At 47.1% G+C, this 23,731-nt stretch overlaps 1 protein-coding gene across 2 annotated transcripts in view; it reads left to right on the top strand.

Annotated features, from left to right (window-relative positions):
- The first annotated feature begins 515 nt into the window (after positions 1-515).
- Positions 516-23,731, top strand: part of EFNB3 (ephrin B3) — a 71,663-nt gene continuing 48,447 nt past the window's right edge. Inside the window, exon 1 of one of the 2 annotated variants that reach the window (XM_080979962.1) lies at positions 516-810. In XM_080979962.1, the coding sequence (XP_080836088.1) occupies positions 692-810 (119 nt within the window). In that variant the 5' untranslated portion in view covers positions 516-691. The remainder of the gene's footprint in view (positions 811-23,731) is intronic. The other variant, XM_080979961.1, reaches the window with a different exon arrangement.

Raw genomic sequence — 23,731 nt, 5'->3', positions numbered from 1 at the left:
CCAGCACCAAAGGAGCTCAGCGCACAATCCGGAAAAGCAGAAGAGGATAGGATTTCTCTTGCGTTCCTGCGTTGTTATTCTTGGGTGTGTGTGTATATGTGTGTGTGTGCCTCTCTCTTTCTCTCTGTGTGTGTGTGCGTTTCCCCCCCTTCCCGATCCCCCCCTTCCCCCTTCTTTCTTTCCTTCCCACCCCTCCAAAAAAGATGCGTTTCTTTCTCCCCAGATTACTGTCTCAATCTTCTCCTCTGGATCTGGGCAGGCGCCTCAAACTTTCCGGATCTGCCGAAAAGCTGGTGCCAAGGCGAGGATTTATAAAACTTTACTGACCGAGGGGATTTAGACAGACCTCGATAGACCCATCCTTTTTTTAAAAACAACAACCTCTCTCTCCCTTTCTCTCTCGATCTCTTTTTTTAAAAACATGCAAAATAACAATATTATTAGTATTCTCTTTTGCGTGCGTCTGCGCTTTTAGCCCCGGTCTGTTTGCAAAAAAAAAAGAGGAGCGCTGTTCTCTGTCTCTCCGTTCTTGGATTTTTGTGTGTGTGTGCGCGCGAGACAGAGAGATTGTCAAAGAAAGAAAACAAAGGAGAAGAAAGAGAGAAAAAGGGGGGGGGAGAGGAAAAAGACTGAAGGGGATTTGGTGCCCCCCTTCCTCCACAAAAAAAGGAGTTGTGCTTCTCTCGCAGTAATGGCCCCAGGAATCTCATGGGTTGGATTTTATACAGGTCTCCTGTTCGCTCTGCTAGAACTCTGGTTTATAGAAGGGCTCAGCTTGGAACCAATCTATTGGAACACCTCGAACAAAAAGTAAGTATTTTGGAGTGTGTGTATCTGTGGGTTGTGTTCCCTGCACCGGGTCCAAAGTATGTCGTGTGCTGGGATGGCGTGGGGGGGTATTGCACTGTGCAAATTCTCCTGGTGGGGTGTGCGCGCACAAGTTTGGCACAGGGTGGGGGGGGGATCTATGTGTGCATCATTTTATTTTTTTAAAGAAATGAAATCTTACTTGGATTCTTGAGTTGGCAAAATCCTGGACTCAAAAACCAGAGAATCTAGGGAAATGCAATATCCCTTGTGCTTTGGTGCGGGTAGTTCTGGTGGTCAGATTTCAAGGGAGTACTTCTACAGAAGGCTAGTTTCACACCAGTTTCGCTCCAGCTCCTTCACATTTTTAATACATTCCCCTTTTGCAAACTTCGGGATCGTCCATTTCCTACTCCTGTGGGTTTCATCCGGCCGGGTTAAGAGGAAAAGACTTGGAACCGGGTGAGAATTTGATTCTTGGGTTTGCATCAAGAGCTGTTTGTTTAAAATATATATATATACAGTATATCCAGATTGAGGCAAGTTTTGATTCCAGTGTCTTCCTCTCCTTCAAGCGTGGTTTCCTTCTCTCTCCCTCCCCTCTTAGCCCTGAAGAGTTTATTTTGATAACTGACTCCAGCTAGTTAGGGGAGGTTTATCCCTGACTCCACAGGGTTTGGAAAGATAACTCGCATTTGAAAGTTCCAGCCACCCCTCTCTGCAAAATAGCACTACCAAAGAGTTGTCAGCTGTGTCGGTGTGTGTGTGTTTTGTGTTCTTAACACCCTGATGCTGAAACACATTTGCTCCTGGAAGTTAATTTCAGTGGAACTCCCCTAATTAAATATGGAATGTCAGCAATCCAGGAGGGTTTGCACCCCCTGTGGGCCGGGGATAACTTAAAAACCATGCTCATCTGTAATCTAAAGATTGAATGATGAGCTTGTATATGTTGCTGCGATGGCCTTCTTTTTCTTTTTGCAAAGCAGCTGCTGCAAGAGATTTTCTGCGCACTTGATGTTTGGTTCCATAATGGTTGTTGAAAAGGCACTGGGGCGTGTGGAGGTGTGTTGGTGTGCAAGACTTGGTGCTTTCAACTTTTTTTGGCGATTTGGGTGGGTCTGTGCCGACTGGGTTCTGTAATTATCTGTGTTCCTTTTTTGTGTGCTCACATCCACTCCTGTCTCTGTCTCTCTTTCTCTTTGTATGTGTGGATTAAATGTTCAAAACGCACAAATCCTTTTTTGGGGGGCGGGTGGGGGGCACTCCCCCCCCGCTTGGGAAGTTGTTCTGCGGTGCATTGAAATGAATGGGCAGGACAGGAAGTTCTTATGCGCTGCCCATTTTTGTAAAATGCATGTGCTCACATGCAGACACACTCTCTCCCTCCCAGATCACAGCTTTAATAGGTCAGACTAAAAACATACTTTTATTTCTTGCTCCTCTTTTCTCTGAGTTTCCAAAACTGGTCAGTTTCCCCCTTGAGCTCTTGAGATGGGATGAATACTTTCTCTCCCCCTCTCTCTCTCTTAACACACACACACACACACACACACACACACACACTGCTGCTTGAGTCCCAGAAACTGACTCCCATCTGTTAACAATTGTGGCTAAACCCCCAATAACTTCTGAAACCCTAGTCCTCCTTGCACATTTCCCCCCCTTCTCCTTAAGCAAAGAGGAGGTTGGATTGGAATAATTTACATAGGAACTGAGATTCAGCATCACATCATTTTTATTTCTTATTTTTGAAAAAAGAAAAAAAACACAGTGTTGGGGAATTGGGGAGGGAACTGGGGGGGGGGAGAGAGAGAGGAAAGCAAGGCGGTTGTTTGTCAGAAAAATCTCTCTCGCACTTGGGGGAAAAAAACCTGTGATTCATAAGTGCTACAATTTGCGCTCTGTCGCCATGCGAGGCAACGCTTCCTAGCAACAGAAATATATATTAGAACTTAATAGGCCTATTTGCCTAAATCATGGTGTGTGTGCGTGTGTGCATGTGCGTTTTTCTCTTTCTTTCTACCTTTTCTCTCACCTTAGAAATCTCCTTCAAAGGGAGGAGGGGAAATTATGTTTTTTAAAACATCACACATTTCCTCCCCCCTCGCCCACTCCTTGATAAATGTGCACATCTGATCATCAAAACTCTGTTGGAAACAATCAAAAGGGACATTTACTTATTTAAAAATTGCAAACCTGAGCAGAGGAGGCCTCCAGACTCTCTCTTTTCTCTTGGTTTTGTGGCCACAATTCAGTGGGAATTTTCTCCAGCGTTGAAGCCCCATAGGAATGAATGGGTTTGGCAAGAACACAGACTGCCTCCTGCCCAAGGCCACATTCATGCCGGTGGGGCTCCCACAGCAGAACTTTGCAAAATAAATTCCAACATACAACTGCTGCTTTCTTGTAGTTATTTTCCTGCAGATTTAGGTCTGAAAGGGGAAGGATGGGCCAGAGGAAAGAGTGGTCCAGGCAGCTTCAGCTAGTTAGAGTGGCGTAAAAAAATTAGGGAAGGGGGAGCACTTCTCTCCACTGGAAAAATTGTGGGCAAAGGGGGGGCATATCCTCAAGAAGCTCTGGCATGTGGGCGGCCCGCGATTGTTTAAAACCAAGCAAGCAAAGGTTGTTTCTCAGAGGAAAAAGTTGTTGTTTCCTGAGAACCCACACAGAGCAATCGCTTTTTAAATTGTTCTGCCCAACTCAGCAAAGATTGTGTAGCTTGAGCGTATATCTTTCCTATCCATTTTGTGGCTGGGGGTTTGTCCTCCCCACTCTCTTAACTCATCTCAGGCCCCCTCAGAAGAAAGAGAGAGTTTAGCATGAGTTGTGCATCTTTTTTTTGTGACTCCTGCAGCCGCCACTTCTGGCGTGCGAGTTTGGTGTGAACTGGAATATTTGTGTTTGTGTCTGTTGTGCGTACCTGTTTTGTTCCCCTCCCAAGCCAGATGGCTGCAATAGATTAATCAACTTAGAAAGCTTTTTTTAAAAGTTGATTGATCTGCTGCCTCGGCTGTCTTAATGGCGCATGTTTGTTTGTGAGGAGGTGATATTGGTCCCGGCGTATGACTGCTGCAAAGGTCACGCAGATACATTAAAGGCAGGCTTTCCTTCCGGCAACAGCTTTTGATTTTTAAATAGTTGCGTCCTTGCGTTTTCCTCCCATATCTCAGCGAGCTGAGGTTCCCGTAATGTGCAAATTTATTTAAATGCGACGAGTTAATGAGTCAATAAATTGGTTGACCGCCGTATCAAAAAAGGTGAGGCGTCTTTTCAAAAGTAAAGGTTGCGATTCTTCCATCCTGGGGTCTGTCTCAGCCGGAAGGGTGTTTGTGGAGGGAGAGGGGAAAAAACACCCACCTGTGATGGTTATTGTGGCAAAAATAAATAAATTAATCGCGTACGTCTAAAAGGATGTGAGAGTTAAATGCAATATCTCCCCCTCCCTGGAGTTGCTCATCTATTCTTTATTATTATCATCTTTCTTTCCCAGTGAAAAAAAGGAGAGTGTGCTTTGCATTTTTTGCCTTTGCGATCAGATGGCAAACATTTTAGCCCGAGAGATGGGATGTCTTGTCCTCCAAGGGATCTGAATTCGTCCTCTTCTCGTTTCTCGCAACCCAGCCCTATTTGAAATTCTGCCACACCCTGTAGACTTGACTGAGATGGCTCTCAAGTGTCCTGGTGCCTCTGTGACACTACATCTCATTGTGGATTGCGAACCCACGGGTATCTCCTTTAATTCCCCTTCGTCCACTCGGCTTTCTCCTCGAAATCCCGCTGTTCCCGCAACTTCCCTTTCCCCTAAATCCAGATTACCCATGCGACCGTTGTGGCTCTCTGCTATTTGGATTTTTCAAAACGTAGGGAGATCTCTGGATTTAGATAGCGGGACAGTGTTGGACGGCAGGAGTTGGAGGAGATATTAAGCCAAGATGTGGACGGGGCCCTTAATCTCTTTCAGGTGCCAGTGTGAATCCCGTAAACGTAGAATCTCCTGCAGCCTGGTTTTGATCAGCTATGTTTCTACACCTGCCCTCGATGTTCATCTTTGTTGGCACCCATCTTGCCCCGAGAGTCAATGGAGTGTGCCTCCGGGGGTGAAGTCAAACGGCTACGTTTGCTTGTCCCCGGGGCGCAATCCTGGGAGGTGCGTCTGGAGGTCCTGGGCTGCCCAGGTGACAAGACCCCTCTCTTGGCTTCACTGATGTGGTCCAAAGGGAAGCAGAGAGCAAGACGTTTGACACCAGTTGTCGTATCTGTGCAGGCACAGCGATCCAGAGGTGCATGCCATCACACATGACCACAGACTTACGCCCTGCCTCCGTGTCGGGTGGACGAGGTGTGTGACCTTCCAGATCATGTTCAACTGTAACTCTCATCATCCGTCACCACTAGCCATGCTGGAAGGAACTGCTGTGGGTTAGCAGTCCAGAAAACATCCGAAGAGAAGCTCCATCACTTACTTGCCTTGTGCAGAAGGTGCTTTCATGCCCCAGCCGTGAAAGATGTCAGGTTGGACAGCTTGGTTGGTTAGAGCAGGGTGCTGATAATGCCAAGGTTGCAGGTTTGATCCCCGTATGGGACAGCTGCACATTCCTGCCTTGCAGGGGGTGATAATGATAATAATAATAATAATAATAATAATAATAATAATATAATAATTATACCCCACCCGTCTGGCTGGGTTTCTCCAGCCACTCTGGGCAGCTTCCAACAGAATATTAAAATAACCTATTAAGCTTCCCTAAACAGGGCTGCCTTCAGATGTCTTCTAAAAGTCTGGTAGTTGTTTTTCTCTTTGACATCTGGTGGGAGGGCGTTCCACAGGGAGGGCACCACCACCAAGAAGACCCTCTGCCTGGTTCCCTGTAGCTTTGCTTCTCACAGTGAGGGAACCGCCAGAAGGCCCTCAGAGCTGGACCTCAGTGTCCGGGCAGAACGATGGGGGTGGAGACGCTCCTTCAGGTCTACTGGGCCTTTGAGGCCGTTTAGGGCTTTCAAGGTCAGCACCAACACTTCGAATTGTGCTCGGAAACGTCCTGGGAGCCAGTGTAGGTCTTTCAAGACCGGTGTTATATGGTCTCGGCGGCCACTCCCAGTCACCAGTCTAGCTGCTGCATTCTGGATTAGTTGTAGTTTCTGGGTCACCTTCAAAGGTAGCCCCACGTAGAGCGCATTGCAGAAGTCCAAGCGGGAGATAACCAGAGCATGCGCCACTCTGGCGAGGCAGTCTGCGGTTGGACTATAGCAGGCAGTCCCAACCTTCGGCCCTCCAGATGTTTTGGACTACAGTTCCCATCATCCCTGAGCACTGGTCCTGTTAGCTAGGGATCGTGGGAGTTGTAGGCCAAAACATCTGGAGGGCCGCAGGTTGGGGATGCCTGGACCAGAGGATGCTCAGGGTCCCTCTGTGATTCTAAGTCCATCGCCCTCTCCCCTTTTCAGCTCTGGATTTTAGTCTTCCAGCTCTAACTCGGTGGTTCCGCCATTTCCATGGATCAAAACCCTCACTTCCCCCGGAAGCGTGAGCGATGGGAGCATTGTGAATGGGGAAAAGCCCTTTGGCTGCCCCAACAATGAATATTTAAGCCGGCGAAAGTACGCAGAGACGTTCTGTGTGCATTGCAGTGGGAGGCTGTGCATCGTTCTAATCTGCGGCTCGGATGTGTTTGGGCAACGGATTTCTATATTTCCCGAAAAGAATTGTTTCGTTCTTTTATTTATTGAAGAGGGCTGCTTTGGGAGGCCTTAGGACCTGAAAGGCAGCGGGCAAATTTTGGGTGTGTGTCTGTGTCTGTGTGTGTGAGACCAGCACATTAGTCGCATCAATGTCCAAAACGCTTTCAAGCAAAGTTGTCCTGGTGTTGATTTCTCTGTCATGGCCACAGCTTGTCCCATGTTTCGACTCACTGCCCAGTGGAGCAGTTAACTAGTTTTTTTAGGTTCTGTTTTAATGGAAAGCTCCCCTCTTTAGATTGGGGGTTGTTTCCACCTCTTTCATAACATAGTGAGCCCCGCTCTGCTGCGGTTGGGGACCCCCCCCCCCAAAGTCCTGCCCTCATGACACAACATGATGGCACAAACAGCCTGGGAACTGCAGGTTTCTTCACTTTTTACAGGCCGGATTCTGCAATTGCAGCAATAGGAAAGACCGTGGCTCTATGGCCAGGGGTCAGCAAACTTTGTCAGCAGGGGCCGGTCCACTGTCCCTCAGACCTTCTGGGGGGCCGGACTGTATTTTGGGAAAAAAAAAGAATGAATTTCTATGCCCCACAAATAACCCAGAGATGCCTTTTAAATAAAAGCACACATTCTACTCATGTAAAAACACCAGGCAGGCCCCACAAATAACCCAGAGATGCATTTTAAATAAAAGGACATATTCTACTCATGTAAAAACAAGCTGATTCCCAGACCGTCCGCACACTGGATTTAGAAGGCGATTGGGCTGGATCCGGCCTCCGGGCCTTAGTTTGCCTACCCATGCTCTGTGGCAGTACAGAAAACTCAGACATTAAATCTCTGATCAGAAAGCAAGCGATGCAAAAGACCTTTCTCGGTCCAAGACCCTGGCAGACCACTGGGCTCGATAGGGAAGGGGTTGCCCTGACGAAGAACATCTGTTTTTCGTCTGCAAAAGTTGCTGGATTCAATCCCCGGCAGGTAGGGCTGGGAATGTCTCCTTCCTGAAACCTTGCCAGGCAATGACTGAGCTAAGGTCTAACTCTGTGTATAAGGCAGTTTTTCCACATAGAAAACTGGCCTGGTTGAAGGCGATTCCTGAGATCTGTGGATGAAGGGCAGTATACGTATTTAATAAATAAAAATACTTGCGGGGCACACTTCTTTTGGGACGTGCGCCTCACGTTTGGGACGTTGCTTTACGTTGCAAGCTGTGTTTTTGCGACAGGGTAGCTGTCTGATACGACTGTCTCACCCCCGGTGAGAAAAGTTGTGTGGCTTTTTGGGCCACAAGCCGCGATCAACTTATACAGTACGGCTGCATCTTGCGCATGGGTTCAGTTCCAATGGTTCCATGTATACATGAAAATTGCGTGCACCCAATTTGCACTTGGAGCTCTCCTGCAGCTAACAGGTATGGGAAGGAGAGAGGGACTTGCCTAGCAAGCAAGGCAGAGATCTTAAAAGCTCTTTTTGTGCTTGGTAACCCAAGGGGACGACCCCGTACAAAAATAATTTTTAAGTTCTCTGCTTTGCTTGGATTTGACTTGCGCTGTTTCCATCAGCTGCACAAGGTTGAAATTGCGCAAGTTTAAAATGTGCGTTAGTGGTAGTCGTATGGTGCTGTGGATTTATCTGAGCTCTGGCGCGCTAATTTGGATTAAAAACTTTGCAGGAGTTCTCGTACCCCTTGCCCTGGGGGAGTGTCTCATGTGACGCTCTGCTCAGTTGTGTCAACTTTAGCCTGCACCCCAGAAGTGTGTACACACTGAGAAGTCGTTCGGTCTGCTCATCCTATCTGGCAATGATATTTCTTTCTGAAAAGATTGTGTTGGCTTCCCTCTTCTTTCCTGTTATCACAGGTAGGGCAGATCCACATCAGAAGCGGGCGGGCGGTTGTTCAGGATCTACTGGTAAATCGTCTCCGAATGATTTATAGTAGATCGTCCGGGGTTTTTGACTCCCTGTTTAATGCTTCTCAGCAACTGAGGAACACCTTTTCTGCCTTAAACGAAGCTGCTGAAACGTTGAAAACTTGGGAAGAGCCAAGAGTGGACTTTTGTTATGTGAGCTCGGTTCTGTTCCGGTGCTGAGAACAAATGTGCTCCCAGGTTCTCGCTATTTCCAGGTGGGATTTAATTCCGGAAATTCAGGCCTAGGAGTTGCAGTTGCCTGGGATGTGCTGTGCAACAAATTCTCTTCCCCAGAAGACCAGACTTTTTAGCGATAAGGAAAGTTATACTGGAAAGTGTCGGATAATAACACTTGCTCCGATGCCACATGGTCTAACCTCCCTGAAAACAGATTGTGATGAATGCTAAATAAAAGGGAGGCTCCTGTAAGATTCAAATGTGCTCTGAATTTTGCTTTTTGCATGTGACTCTGGTTGGCAGATCTTTGGGTCCCCGTAAAAAGCAAAGTAGATCTGACAGACTTAAATTCTATCCACCCCTAATCTACGCAACAAACTTGCATATCTGTTTTTGGTTACCAGTTTTTGCCTGCTTGGTTTTCCTCCTGCCCACCCTGAAAGGATCTTGGGAACTGTAGTTTTGGTGGCGACGCCAAGACCTCAAAGAAATTCTCAGCCTCCTTCGCACAGTTTCCTGGAGAGAACGCCTGACCCCTGAACCATTTTGAAAGCTGTTGCGTGCAGATGGATTCAGCCGGAGTGTCAGACAGCAAAAGGCTGCTAGCCTGACCCAACGCGGAGTCTGTTTTTTTGGCCTATAGGAGGGCATCGGTAGATGTGTAAAAGATCTGGGAGGATTTGAGATTTTGCATTAAAATGTTTTCTCCCCGTTGGTTATCTGAGAATAAGCCCTGCTGCAGGGCTGCTCATTTATTCACAAAAGTATTTATATACCATCTCGTGTCCAATATCAGTGGGGTGTAAGACAATGGATACTTTAATATAATAAAAAAGACAAAATACCATACAGACATTAGACAGTTCCAAACGATCATTTAGAATGACGGGCCAGTCATAAGAAAAATTAAACAGATCAGGCCCGTTGGCATAAAAAGGTATTCATGAGATACCCAAAAGTCAGAGGTGAGGATGACTAATGAATCTCCGCTGTGGTGGTGTTGTTGTTGTTGTTTTTAATTATATCCTGCCCTTTCCCTAGGGTGGGACTCAAGGCGTCTTACGCAAATCAAAACACAGATAAAACACAGAAGGCTATGAACGTATAAAAGATAATAGTTAAAAGGCAAAGAAACAATAATAAAATAAAAATGAATTTATTAAACTACAAATAGTAAAAAAACAGCACAGCACTCTTTAAAAGCCCTTTCCTTTAAAAAACAAAACTGTCAGTCCCCCAAAGCCAGTCAGAATAAAAGTCTTTTGTTGTCCTGCCGGCGGAAGGGCAGCAAAGAGGGAGCCAGTCTGGCTTCTCTAAGCAGGGAGTTCCAAAGTTGCCTGGGAGCAGCCATCACCAAGAAGGCCCTGCCCCGCGTCCCTGTGAGGGTGGCGGGAGCGAGAGAAAAGCCTGCCCCAAAGATCCCAAAGCCCAGGCAGATTCAAAGGGGAGAATACGGCCCTTGAGACAGTCAGCGCCTAAGCCAGATAGGGATTTATAACTCATAACCGTCCGTGTGAATTGTGAGCAGTGTCCATCTCTGTTTTAAGGCGGTTTGGAAGCCACGTTGGCGGCGGCTGAGGAGCGAGGCCTTTGGGTCCTAGCGGGTAGCTCCGTGAAGACGCCAACGCTCTGCGTGGCGGCAGCTAGGGAAGAAGCAAATTCGGCGCGAGGAATCGCGATCTGCAAATAAAACCAATAATAGAGCATAATGCCGTCACGTGCGAACCTATGGGATGACCGCGCTTGGGACGCCATGTATAGTTCTGGTCACCCCAGAGAAAAGTTTCCTTCCTCTCTCACAATCGTAGAACCCAGGGCCGTTTGGTGCAGCTGGGTAGGGGAAGGGGAAAGAAAGTCCTTGTCACACCGCGTCGTCCAAACGGTGGGCTACACTCCTGCAAGTGACAGGCGCCATCTTGGAAGGCTTTGCAAGAGGATTAGGCGGGTTCCCGGAGGACGGAGGCTGTCTGTGGTTGCTAGGCCGTGTTTTCCCTCCATCGTTTGTTGGAAACCTCGAGAGGGGAGAGTCCTGCTTGCGGTCTTCCAAAGAGGTGGCCGTCAGAACAGGACGCTGGGCTCGATGGACCTTGGCCCTGACCCAGCAGGGCTTTCTGCTTACGTTCACACATGCACGCCAACACTTGAGATGCTTGTGTCATGCTGCGGACGGATACTAAGGGGGTCTAACTCGAGCCGCGGACTCTGGGGCATGTCCTGGCGGAAACGGCACATGTTCCCGTCAGCCTGTCTGCCTTTGCCTTGGTTTCCCCCGCAGGAAACAACCGCAGCCTTCATCTCAGGGGTGTTGCCTCTTGCGACAAATGCCGGCAATGTTTCCTAACCTCTCCGCATGGAAAGGAGTCCGCTTGCAAGTTTTATGCGGAGATTTTCCGGCCCCGCCGCGGCCTTCCTGCGTAACCCGCAAGCCCCCTTGCCGAAGCTGACCCAATAAAAGCGATCCGCTTACCTGTTTCGGTTTGGCAGCTGTAAAAACCAGCAGTCAATCTGGGTGTAGCTTTGACGGCTCGGCTCCTTGTAAAATATTTTCTTCCTCTTGACACCTGGGGAGTTGCCTGTGATTCCTTGGCAAACAGATGTCAAATTGTTTAAGGCGTTTTTTGTCTTTATCTCCTGTCAGGCAATTCGGCATGAAGAATATATTCTTCCCGTTTGCCACTAGGAAACGCCACCCCTTTGCCGAAAATGTGACATTTATGATAGGTAAGAATCTCACATCTCGAGTGCTTCTGTGGAGCTAGTCTGGCACTCGTTCTGATTTTTCTGTCTCCCCCCCCCCCTGTTTTTTTTAAACTGGTGCATCCAGGTTTTATCCTTCCTTGCAAATGAAAAACCAGCCGATCTGAAGTCACTTGACATTGTCCCTTACGGGGGCTTCTGGCATTGATGGTCCTTGGTCTTCGTCCCCCCCCCCAAACCGTGTGTGGCAAACTGTAATCTGTTTCTGATTGTAGCCTTTATACTCTTTTGTCTTGCCGAGTAATCTTGTGGAGAGGATTCGGGGCGTGAGGGGTCCTGCCCTCTCGTCTGCGGCAAGGTCCGGTTGGATGACCTTGATGGTCTTTTGCAGAGATGTAATTGCATAACGCGGTACTTTTCCTTCAGAAGCCTATCATTTCAGAGGAGGCATTGTGTGCTAGTGATTTCTTTTCCCTTCCTTTGGAAAAAAGAGAGACTTGTGTGTGTGTGTACGCACCGTACATTTAAAGCACGTCCCCGCTCCTTTGCAAAGAATCTTGGGAAATGTAGCTCTGTGAGGTGTAAACTATAGTTTCCAGGATTCCCTGAGGGAAAGACACACTTTAATGGTATTGTGTGTGTGTGTGTGTGTGTGTGTGTATGTGTCTATATAGTCATACCTCGGGAGGAATTCGCTTCAGCTTAAATATTTTCGGGTTGCGCTCCGCGGCGACCCAGAAGTAACGGAGCGCGTTACTTCCGGGTTTCGCCACTCGCGCATGCGCAGACGCTCAAAATGACGTCACGCGCATGCGCAGAAGCGGTGAAACACGACCCGCAGACACACAGTCACGTCTTATGTTCGCATCCAGAGGTACCACTGTATTCCACTTTTACTTCCAAGGAGGTTCACCTGGTTTTCCTCCTCTGCATTTTCTCTTCACATCAACCCTGCAACGTAGGTCAAGCCGAGAGGCCGTGAGTGGCCCAAGGTCATCCAGTGAGCCTTATGGCTGAGCGGGGATTCAAACTTGGCTGCCAAGTCCGCTCTGCCCGGGGGTGATTTCAAGACCATGCAGATGGATGGCACAAGAGTCCCTTTGATCATGTGCAAAGTGCCTTTTCCTCGCGACCGGTTTTCACGAATGGTGCGTGATGCCACAAGGAATAATGCTGAACTCTGAAGCCCAGCCTGATTTCCTCTCTTGTCTCTCAGAAGTCTGGAATTATTCCAAAACCATTCCCGGTTTTATGCACTTCAGACCCACTGCCTCAACACCATCACCACAGCCGCCTTCAAGTCCCTCAGGCCGTTTGGGATAAACGAGATATTTTAAAATTAAAGTGATGCCTTTTCTCTCTCTGGAGCAACAAACCGAACGAAACCGGGGTTTTCTGCCTCCTCGTTTTAAACAAATAAACAAATCTCCCGAATTTCGACACTGAATCTCTCAAATGCGTCTTTGGGGCGGATGCACAGATGTTTATGCGGCAGAAAAGTTGCTGTTGTTTTGCAGGCCCTCCGAGTGCCTTCCGGAAGGTTCCGTTTTGTTGTAGGCGTAAGGAAACATCTTTTACAAATTCATATTTCCACATTGCTTATTAACGGTTGCAACATTGAGGGGCAGATCCCGGTATGCATATGCATATGTGCCATTGCCAAATATTACATTGGAACAAAGTGTTAACGATTGCGCAGCTGCCCCAGCCCAGAAAAAATCCATCCGTCTTGAAACCCATGCGAATTCAGATGGGGGTGGTGTTGACAGCTACGTTGCTGATTCTGATACCCAGATTCCCAGATATTTTTCACCAGCTCTGATCAGTGAGGCAGTACGATTAATCAACGAATGTTTTAATCACGGGTTAAAACTTTGCTGCCGGATAGTTCTATTAGCTAATCAATCAAAAGCTTGGTTGTTGTTGTTGAGTCTTGTCTGACTCTTCGTGACCCCCTGGACCAGAGCACGCCAGGCCCTCCTGTCTTCCACTGCCTCCCGCAGTTTGGTCAAACTCATGCTGGTAGCTTCGAGAACACTGTCCCACCATCTCGTCCTCCGTCGTCCCCTTCTCCTTGTGCCCTCCATCTTTCCCAACATCAGCGTCTTTTCCAGGGAGTCTTCTCTTCTCATGAGGTGGCCAAAGTCTTGGAGCCTCAGCTTCAGGATCCGTCCTTCCAGTGAGCACTCAGGGCTGATTTCCTTCAGAATGGAGAGGTTTGATCTTCTTGCAGTCCATGGGACTCTTAAGACTGTCCTCCAGCACCAGAATTCAAAAGCATCCATTCTTCGGCCATCAGCCTTCTTTATGGTCCAGCTCTCACTTCCATACATCACTACTGGGAAAACCATAGCTTTAACTATATGGACCTTTGTTGGCAAGGTGATGTCTCTGCTTTCTAAGATGCTGTCTAGGTTTGTCATCGCTTTTCTCCCAAGAAGCAGGCGTCTTTTAATTTCGTCACTGCTGTCACCATCTGCAGTGATCATGGAGCCCAAGAAAGTAAAATCTCTTACTGCCTCCATTTCTTCCCCTTCTATTTGCCAGGAGCTGATGGGACCAGTGGCCATGATCTTACGGTAGTTTTTTTTTTTTTTATGTTGAGCTTCAGACCATATTTTGTGCTCTCCTCTTTCACCCTCATTAAGAGGTTCTTTAATTCCTCCTCAAATCGAAAGCTAGATAAGCCTAAATTTACTTTTTAAACAACAACAACAACTGCAAAACACCTTGTTTGATCATCTTCTGTGCAGACAGGGATATGGGTTGTAAACAAGGCTCTGGAAGTGATTTATTGTACACAAGGCCTCTGGTTGTCTTTCTTGGTTCTGACTGATCATCAGGCTCCCAAAAAAAACACACCCAGCTAGGAAACCCAGGAGGTGCAATACCTCAGGATCCTGATTATATTTTGGGCAAGGGTTCCCATGGACCGAAGTTCATCCAGGTGTGTCTGTGATTGTTCTTAGGTGAGCAGGGTGGGCCAGAAGTGATGGGGAGGAGGCAGCCTGGTACCCAGAAGTCCAGTCTTGGTTCCATCTTGATGCCGTATGATTTTTAATTGTATTTTCATTGCTCCTTTCTCCTCCCCCCCCCATCCGTTGCATTTCACTGTACTTCAGCTTGAATTCCGTAGACTTGTTCTTAACGCAGTAAAATGCAATGGATAAGAAATAAAGGAAGCGATGAATGTTCAATCGGAAACCCGGAAGTATCTGGCACAGAGGGAAAGAGGGGAGAAATCATTAACTGGTCCACCGAGATCCTTGGAAAATCCTGCCTCTCGTCCATCTGAAATTTGGGGGTTTGCCATTATCCTTCACCCTGCAGACCTGGAGACCAACCGCATCTTCCTTTAAGACGAGACCTTTCGTGTTTGCGAAGATTGCTATCGTGTTCCCTTTCGGCCTTCCCAACCCCAAACTAAACCACTCCAGCTCCTTTGAACTTTCCTAGATATTTTCTTCCCCAGGCCTCAAAAAGCATTTTGGGGCGTCTAGGATCTCCCCCAGTATTTTTCACAAGGGATCGTAAGCGAGGGCGTTATCTTGGGAGAGAGGGCAGTTTGCCGGCTGGGGCAAGTCTTTTGCAGATGTTTTTCATGGCGGGGCTAGTGGAATTAAATTCTTACTGCTTTCAAGAGATAAAGCAGCTTTCTGGGTTTTTTGGGATTTTTGGAAATCGACCCGATGTATTCCGGCGGATTTTTGTAAAAAGTGTGCATGTGGTTTTGTGGCAGCTTCCACAGGGCAGTTTTGCTATAAACCTCAGAACATAAGAAGAGCAAGCCAATGACCCATCATAGTCCAGCATCCTGTCTCTCACAGTGGCCAACCAGGTGTCTGTGGTGGGAACCCCACAATCAGGATTCGAACGCAAGACCCCTCTCTCTTCCTGCAGTTTCCAGAAACTGCTGTTCAGAAGATTTGCTGCCTCCATGGCTTGTAGTCCCCCGTAGCCCTCTCTTCCATGAATTTGTAAAATCCTCTGTAAAAGCTAGCCGGTTTGTTTCTCGCTGCTACTTCCTGTATGAGTGAGTCCAATAGTTTAACACAGTTAATCCTCTGAGCAGGTTTAACACTGGATACGACCCTTGGTACTGTTCCTTCATACAAATTTATTTATTTTATTTTAATTTTTTCAAAAAAAAAATATTAGTTTTCCAAATTTATAACAAACATATCCACAAACATAAAAAGAAAACATCAAACAAACAAACATATATCCTGACTGTAGAAATTTGTTATCATTGTTAAGTGACTTCCTCAAACCCCCCTGGCTGAGTTTCCATATAAATCATTGTATCAGTTTTCCAAAACCGATTTCGCATAAAATTTACTTAGTCCATTAACATCTATCTTTCTTTTCATTTTAACTTTTATCCATAGTATTCTACAACATCACATATTTTAAATCCTAGGCCAATCTCGCAAGTAATTCTATTTAAGTTATCTTAACATATTTAACTAAATATAGTCTTTGAATTTCTTCCATTCCTCTTGATACTCCTCCTCCTTCTGGTCGCGGACTCTTCCGGTCAGGTCGGTCCTTCATACAAATTTAGGGCAGTATCCACATGACACGATCCTCATCCGAATGCCAGACCTGTCTCATCTTCTCATTCCTTCTTCCAGTAAGATTGTCTTCCACAAACACGGTTTTAACAATGAGTCCATAAGTGACTGTGGAGGCCAATTCTGGACCCACACATCCTTCCACAGTGGGGACATTGGTTCCCGGGCGGGAGTTGATCACGGTGTGGATTTGCCAAGCTTGCCTTCCTCTTAGCCCGTTTCTCCCTTGCGTCCTGAGTTCGAGTGTCTTCAAAGCCCAGGACACCTTTGGTCAAGGCTGTTCTCCAACTGGAGCACTCGCAGGCCAGTGTTTCCCAGTTGTCATTGTTTATACTCCATTTTTTAAGGTTTGCTTTGAGGCAGTCTTTGAACCTCTTTTGTTGACCATTACGCTTTCCATTTCTAAGTTCAGTTCATTCTCATTTACTTACCACTTCCATGGAAAATCATCCAATAAGTTAAACAAAGCTTAAGGCCCTTCAGAAACCATCAGTCTGGTTTAAACTGGGGGCAGAGAATACGGGAAGGGGCCTTCGGATGAGGACAGTGTTATGCAGACATTGAGAACTACTTGCATGCATAAGCAGAACAGTCCATTATTATTATTATTATTATTATTAATAATAATAATCTGTTGGTATACCACATATCTCAGGGTGGTTCACAATTAAAATTCCAAACGAAAACCACAAAATGCATTGTAGAAATAACAGCAGCAGCAGCAAGAGCAACAACAAACCAATACCCTTCCCTGCAACCAGGGATAGAAATTAGCCCAAGCTCCAGGGGCAAATGGGTCCATTTGCGACCACATAGAGATCCCTGGATACCAGGTTGGCAGCTGGGCAAAGCAAAATGTCCCTTAAGAGAAAGCTCTGAAATATTTCCCTTGGAAGTTTGGATTTGTTTTATTCTGTGTTCTTTTATTTGATGTTCCTCCGTGTTGTAAACCGCTTTGAGGTTTGTGTCTTTTTAAAGCGGTATAGAAATGAATAGCAACAAACGACAAATTTAGTTGGGGGGGGGGGAGAAAACGGTGCCTAGACAGCACACTGTGGCGGCCGAAACCTAAATTTAAGGTGTCGTTTGGCAGTCGGCTTATATACTTGAGATTTTGATGCTGCCCGCAACATATTTATAAAAGGGCATTGGATGTTGATCGTGAGTCCGTGAAAAACTTCCATGAAGGGCCTGGCAAGAACCTTCAGTGCCATAATATTGCATTAACTCTGTTCAGAAGCGCAACATTTCCTCCTGTGAAAAAGATCGTTTGCCATCTCCCCACTCTGCGTTTTTTGTCCCCCCCCCCCAAATTTACTGATTTTCCAAAATTTTAAACAAACAAACAAACAAACATGAATCATAACTGAACTTGGTCCAGTCTTAGTAACATTGTTAAATGACTTCCTCAAATTCCCTTGACTGAATTTCGTTATAAATATTTTGGTTTTCCAAAATAAAGTCTCAAAAAATTTACTTCTGCTTTTTTTGGGGGGGGGGTAATAATAATAATAATAATAATAATAATAATAATAATAATAATATATTTTTTTTATTTATATCCCGCCCTCCCCAGCCAAAGCCGGGCTCAGGATGGCTAACAACAATAAAATAAGACAACATTTTAAAATCATTTCATTAAAAAATTACTTCAAATCAAATTGATGGCAACCATTGGGCCAGAGCTCCGCGAAGATTGCCGAGGGAGGGAGTCAGGCTGTGCCCTGGCCAAAGGCCTGGTGGAAGAGCTCTGTCTTGCAGGCCCTGCGGAAAGATGTAAAGTCCCGCAGGGTCCTAATCTCTTGACCAGGGATGTTCCCTTTGTGGCACCCACAGCTGTGATGGTGCATAGCACCACATTGCACCTGATAAGTCCCAGAATCTCTCTTGCAATACCCCTGAATTTAGGTTTCTCCCCCTTTTTTCTTCTTCCCCTAAATTGAGTTTGCAACCCCCCCAATCCGCACCGCTCCCCACCGAACGAGACCTTTTAAAAGCTCGTAGCGCAATGAGCTCTGTGGTGGTTAATGATGGCTGGGGAGAGCAATAAGGCGCTTTTCAGGTGGGGCACATCTGCTTACAGGTGTTGCAGGATAGCGCATGAAGCTTCGGCATGTGACCGTAAATCCACCTTCCTGTTCGGCCCTCGACTGCTTTTAAAAACTGGTTTCCTGCCCATATTGAAAACCGCATTACATTAATTCCTCCCCAGCCCACCCCCGTGCACACAAACGGTGAAAAAAAACAGAAAAAGAACCGGGGGGGGGGGAATCTACAAAGTCCTTTTTTGTATTGTGGTTCTTTCAGACGCTGCTTTTTTTGTTGTTCCATGGTACAGATTTGGTTTATGGGGCTAACATTTTTGGTTCTCGTCGGTGTTTTTTGGCTAGGCACCGAATGGAAATTGTGATGACTATAGACAATCTACAAAGAGTTTTGGGTTTGGTTTTTTTTAAAAGGGGGGGGGTCATCTTTTTCTCCTTTGTGCGAGCGACTCTCATGTCCTTTCCACTGCCGTGTGCGCACTTAAATATCTGCTGATGCGGCCCAGTAAATCCCAGCTTTCTCCTTTTATTAAAATCGACAGTTCTGTGGACAGGCTCAGCTGCCTTGGCGGCGAAGTCTCCAAAGACTCCTCTGCTTACGACGTCGAAATTCCCGATAAAATTAAGGAGCAAATAATTGCACGCCCCTAATCGGGCTCCGCAAGGGTGTCGCCGGTGTGACCTTCACGCCGTGCAGCGATGGCCGGACTGCCGGCGAAGAAGGAAACCTCCCTTGTACCAGGTCTCCATCCTCTTTGAACCTGATCTAGCATAGCTGTTGGCCAGGCAAGGTCCCAAGTGGTAACTCCTCTCCTGAAAATAAATAAAAAGTCTTGACTTGGGGATCAAGATGGGCTGATCGGTCATTTTCAGTTTCTCTCAGGCTCCTAAGTTTCTGAGTCTCAGATCTCCACATTTCCAAATCAGTATGCAACTTTAAAAAATAAATAAATTCAACCGAGGTGTTTTAGCGCTGATTTCTTCCGATACGAGTCATTTGCCCTAATGCATTTATTTAATGCAATATAATGTACCGTATTTTTCGCTCTATAAGACGCACCAGACCACAAGACACACCTAGTTTTTGGAGGAGGAAAACAAGAAAAAAAATATTCTGAATCTCAGAAGCCAGAACAGCAAGAGGGATCGCTGCGCAGTGAAAGCAGCAATCCCTTTTGCTGTTCTGGCCTCTGGGATAGTTGCGCAGCCTGCATTCGCTCCATAAGACGCACACACATTTCCCCTTACTTTTTAGGAGGGAAAAAGTGAGTCTTATAGAGCAAAAAATACGGTATATATATATATTATTTTGGGTTTACAAAAATAATTAAATAAAAAAATAAAAAATAATTATTTTGGGTTTATAAATTTACGCATTTATATGCACACTTTGTGCTAGTGTAGCGGCTCCCAACTTTTATGGGTACATAGACCCATTTTTAACCTCAAGACATTTCCCTGAAGACACCCCCAGCACCCTTGCCCTAATTGTTGTTTATTTTAGGCTCCGCTAAATAACGAAACCAAACGACAAAAAACCTCATTTGCAACTGTGCCAAAGTCAAAGAAAGCAGTAAACATTTATTTATTTCCTCCATGCACCCGGCGGCCAGCAAACCAAGCGTTTAGTTCCAAAAGGTATTAAATATGAATTTATTTATTCCTAAATATGAATTCATTCATTCATTCATTTTCCCAGTATAATTACTGATCAATCCCATTAGTTAATTCAGAAATGTATGAAAGATAACTTTATTTATAGCCATAAATAAATTCCTTCATCCGTTTTCCCGGGGTACCCAGTGATCAGCAGCCCAACTAATCGATCAGACTGAACTAAAATACAAATTTATTTATTTATTTCCAAGTGAACCGGGTTGAAGCAACCCCCGAGAGAATTAAAATGAAAACTGTAATTGCCACTAATGTTACATATTCCCACGCAGAGGACTGCCGGCTGTATAGTTCAATGAAATCCCCAACCCCTGTCAGTAAAGCTATTTATGTGTACAGCTAAATCGATTCTATCTTACTTATATTTATTGTCTGATAAGGATTAGGAGGGGGAAAGCCCGACAACGGTCCACAAAAATCAAAACGATAAATCTCTGTGTGTGCGGTGTAACACCGTGAAGTTGTTGCAGGAAGTACCACGCTTTTTAACGACAAAAAAAGGCGCCAGTACCCTTTGGGGGGAAAACCCTGTCTGTGCACAAGACATAAGAAACCAAAACACGCCAGGCACACACACACCGGGGACAACGTTGGGAAGTCCATGTCCCTGGGATTTGCCGCCAGTCTGTTGTGTGTATGCCTTGCGCCAAACACCAACAAAGGAAAAAGCAGGAAGGCCACAGACCGTAAGCCACTGGACCATGTTCCCACGCTTTTGGGCGGCCACAAGATCCTCAGGAGTATTCCAGCATCCCTGGGGGTGGAGATGGAGGAGGAGGCAGCAACAACAGAGGAAAGCGAGTGAGTGGAAAAATCAGTAAGACTGGGAGGCACTTTCCCTGTGTACGCCTTTCGGTACACGGCTCGAGAACAGCATTGCAAAATCTGGAGAGGTGTGGATTTCGGTGGACGGCCGTCGTTCGGTTCGCATATTGTTTTGGAAGTGTGTGAGCTTGTCATTAAAGGAGAGCCAAATTGGGGTTTTTCTCTCAGATTTCCCCCCCAATGAGTCTGGGGACACTTTTCAACTTCAGTGGATTTTGTATGGGGACTGATGTGTAAATCCGGGGACCGTCCCCGGGAAACGGGGACGTCTGGTAACCTTACTTTAGTGGTGTGGGCAAACTTAATGATGATGATGATTGTCAGGGGTTCAGGAGCAGAGGCAAGGGCAAGGGAGGAAACAGAGAGCGAGGGGGAGGAGGCAGAAGAAAAGATGAGTGATGACGACGACCCGAGATCTCCGAGTCTTTCCAGCTCTGACAATGATGATGATATATTTATACCCTGCCCATCTAGCTGGGTTTCCCCAGCCACTCTGGGCGGCTTCCAACTGAATATTAAAAACAATACAGCATCAGACATTAAAAACTTCCCTAAACAGGGCCGCCTTCAGTTGTCTTTTAAAAGTAAAATAGTTGTTTATTGCCTTGACATCTGCTGGGAGGGTGTTCCACAGGGTGGGTGCCACCACTGAGAAGGCCCTCTGCCTGGTTCCCTGTAACCTCACTTCTCGCAATGAGGGAACCGCCAGAAGGCCCTCGGAGCTGGATCTCAGTGAACAATGGGGGTGGAGATGCTCCTTCAGGTATCCTGGGCCTTTGAGGCCATTTAGGGCTTTAAAGATCAGCACCAACACTTTGAATTGAGCTCGAAAACATACTGGGAGCCAATGTAGGTCTTTCAAGACAGGTGTTATGTGGTCTCAGCGGCTGCTCCCAGTTACCAGTCTAGCTGCCTCATTCTGGATTAATTGCAGTTTCCAAGTCCCCTTCAAAGGTAGCCCCACTTAAGCCCGACATAGAGGAAACGGATTGTCTCCCTCTCTCGCAACGCTAGAATTCGTGGCCATAACAAAGGAGGCTGAAAGTTGGAAGATTCAGGGCGCATAAAAAGAAGGGCTTCTTCATGCAGCCCACATGAAACTCTGGAACTCGCTCCCAAAGGCAGAAGCGAATGGCGCCAACTTGACTTTGAAAGAGGATTCTGGGAGAAAAAGCTTCCAGTGGCAACAGGCCATGATGGTTATCTGTGGTCAGAGGCAGCGATGCTTTCGGGTACCAGTTTTTGGAAGCTACTGGGAGAGGTGAGTTGATATTGTGCTTGAATCCTGCTTGCGTGTTTCCAATGGGGGCATCTGGTTTTCCTCTGTGAGAACAGGAAGGTGGGGCACTGGCCTGATCCAGGAACCTCTCCTAATGTTGTTATGGGTGCGAGAGAGCAAAGCCACATGCTGCGAGGGTGGGGGGGTGGAAAGGAAAGGAAATTCCTTCTCGGCTGCACACAATTAACTTCAGAAATTTATTGCCACGTTTGGGCGGAGGGGATCACGAGCTTTTAACAGGACGAGGCGAGCGTTCCCCAACCCGGCGCTCACCAGATGGCCTGGGCTGCAGCTCCCGTCAGAAAACAGAACATCTGGAGGGGGGGCACCAGGATTGGGAAGGCCGGATTAGGCAAATGGAGGGGGAGATAGGTAATGGTGAACAACTCCGGAACCTCTCTCTGTCCCTGGCAGCGTATCTCCCCGATCGCCAGATGTGGGGGGCAGGAGAAGGCCTAGCAGTTGCTACCATGCCTTCCCCGCTCCTCAGTTTTCCGGAGACATCTGGCCGGCCACTGTTAGCCGACCCGGAGTGCCAAACTACATTGCTCTTCCCTCTGACCTGAGACAGCGATTCTTATCGTCTTATGTTGCTGCCTAATTTGACTCGGGAAATAATTTTCCTTCTCGAAGCCCAAGTCCTGGCAGCCCTCGCCCCCCGGAAGGGAGCGTCGTTTCCCCCCTCGAGTGCTGCTTTAGTGCAAAATGTGCAACCGAAAACACACACACACACACTGCGCACGGAAGGGGGAAAACGAGGCCGTGTACATGTTGCTGTTATTTTTAAAACCAAGGCGATAACGGCGGTTATCAATCACAGCCAGCCGCCGAGGGCCTTCCCTTAAAAGCTGAAAATAATATCTGAAAGCTTGTTGATGGAGGATTAAGCTGGAGTTATCCATCGGAAGGGAAACTCGGCTGGGCGAGGGCGTCTCCATCTCGGACGCCTGGCTGCGGCCATTCTTGATACCCACCGAGGGGAGGAACTGAATCGTGTCCATTTCCAGGAACTCTGGTGGAAAGCGAGGGCTCAAATTAAACCCTTCAGCGGCCCACTGTGATGGGAGGGTGATTAGCTAGCCGTAATACCAGCTCCTGCCCCTTCCACTTTCCTGGTCGTGATTCTTTGGGCAAATCATCTCGGCATTGTGTCCAATTGGTCAAATCATCATCTATTGTGAACGTCGAATGGTGGGAAAGGGGACCTTTATTTGTGGCATAATTTTCCTCCCTCCTCCGTCTCCTCCTGGCTTTTCTTTGGCTCCTGTTTTGACTTCTTGCTCTCCCGTCCTTCCAGCCCTTTGTGTGATTCAAGAGCCCCTTGGAAACCAGAGCAGGGAGGACGGGGGACGGGGGGGCGTTCGTTGGTGAAGTGCCATCGTGTCACCTGGCCTCCGTGCATCTAGCAAAAGAGCAGAGGCCCAGCCGCCGATCGATGTTCCCGAGGCACTTAAAAATCAGTCCCCTCTTGTTAAATCAACAGGCAACTGTTCAGCCGGCGGGTAATTTGCCGCACTAATCTATATGGGGCTGCGCGAGTGCCGGCAACAGATCTATGGGCGCCCTTGCGAAACCGTGAGCGTGGAAAGACGCTTTTTTTTGAGCAGGGAACAGGAAACAGTGCAATGCTTTCTACATACACACACACACACGCACACACACAGGTAGCAGTGAGGTGGAAGCAATTTGCCCACAATGCATCACTTATGGGCATTGTTGGCGTGGGGCAGAAAGTAGAAGGCCTCTGAAGTCTCCAGGCTGGGCTGGTGCCCCTCTCATGGGGGCAGGAGGAGGGTCTGAATCTCCCAGCGAGTGAGAGTGCCTTTAATTATTGTTATTTTTAAATTAAGATTGTGCATGCAGCTTTCAAACTTCAGCCCAGCAGGAGCTGGCTGCAAATAATAGTATAAACTTGGGAGGGTAGAGGAGGCCCTCCAATTCTCCCTCCTCCCCTCTCCCAATTAACCCCCATTTCCACGGCTCAGGCCTAGTTTTTTATTTGAATGACATGCTCTCGGCAACTGTGGTTCATGACATCGCTAGGGTCTGCCCTGT

Source organism: Podarcis pityusensis, assembly GCF_964106645.2.
Source record: "Podarcis pityusensis genome assembly, chromosome: 13".
Lineage (NCBI taxonomy): Eukaryota > Metazoa > Chordata > Lepidosauria > Squamata > Lacertidae > Podarcis > Podarcis pityusensis.
This window is presented reverse-complemented; position numbering and strand designations above follow the sequence as displayed.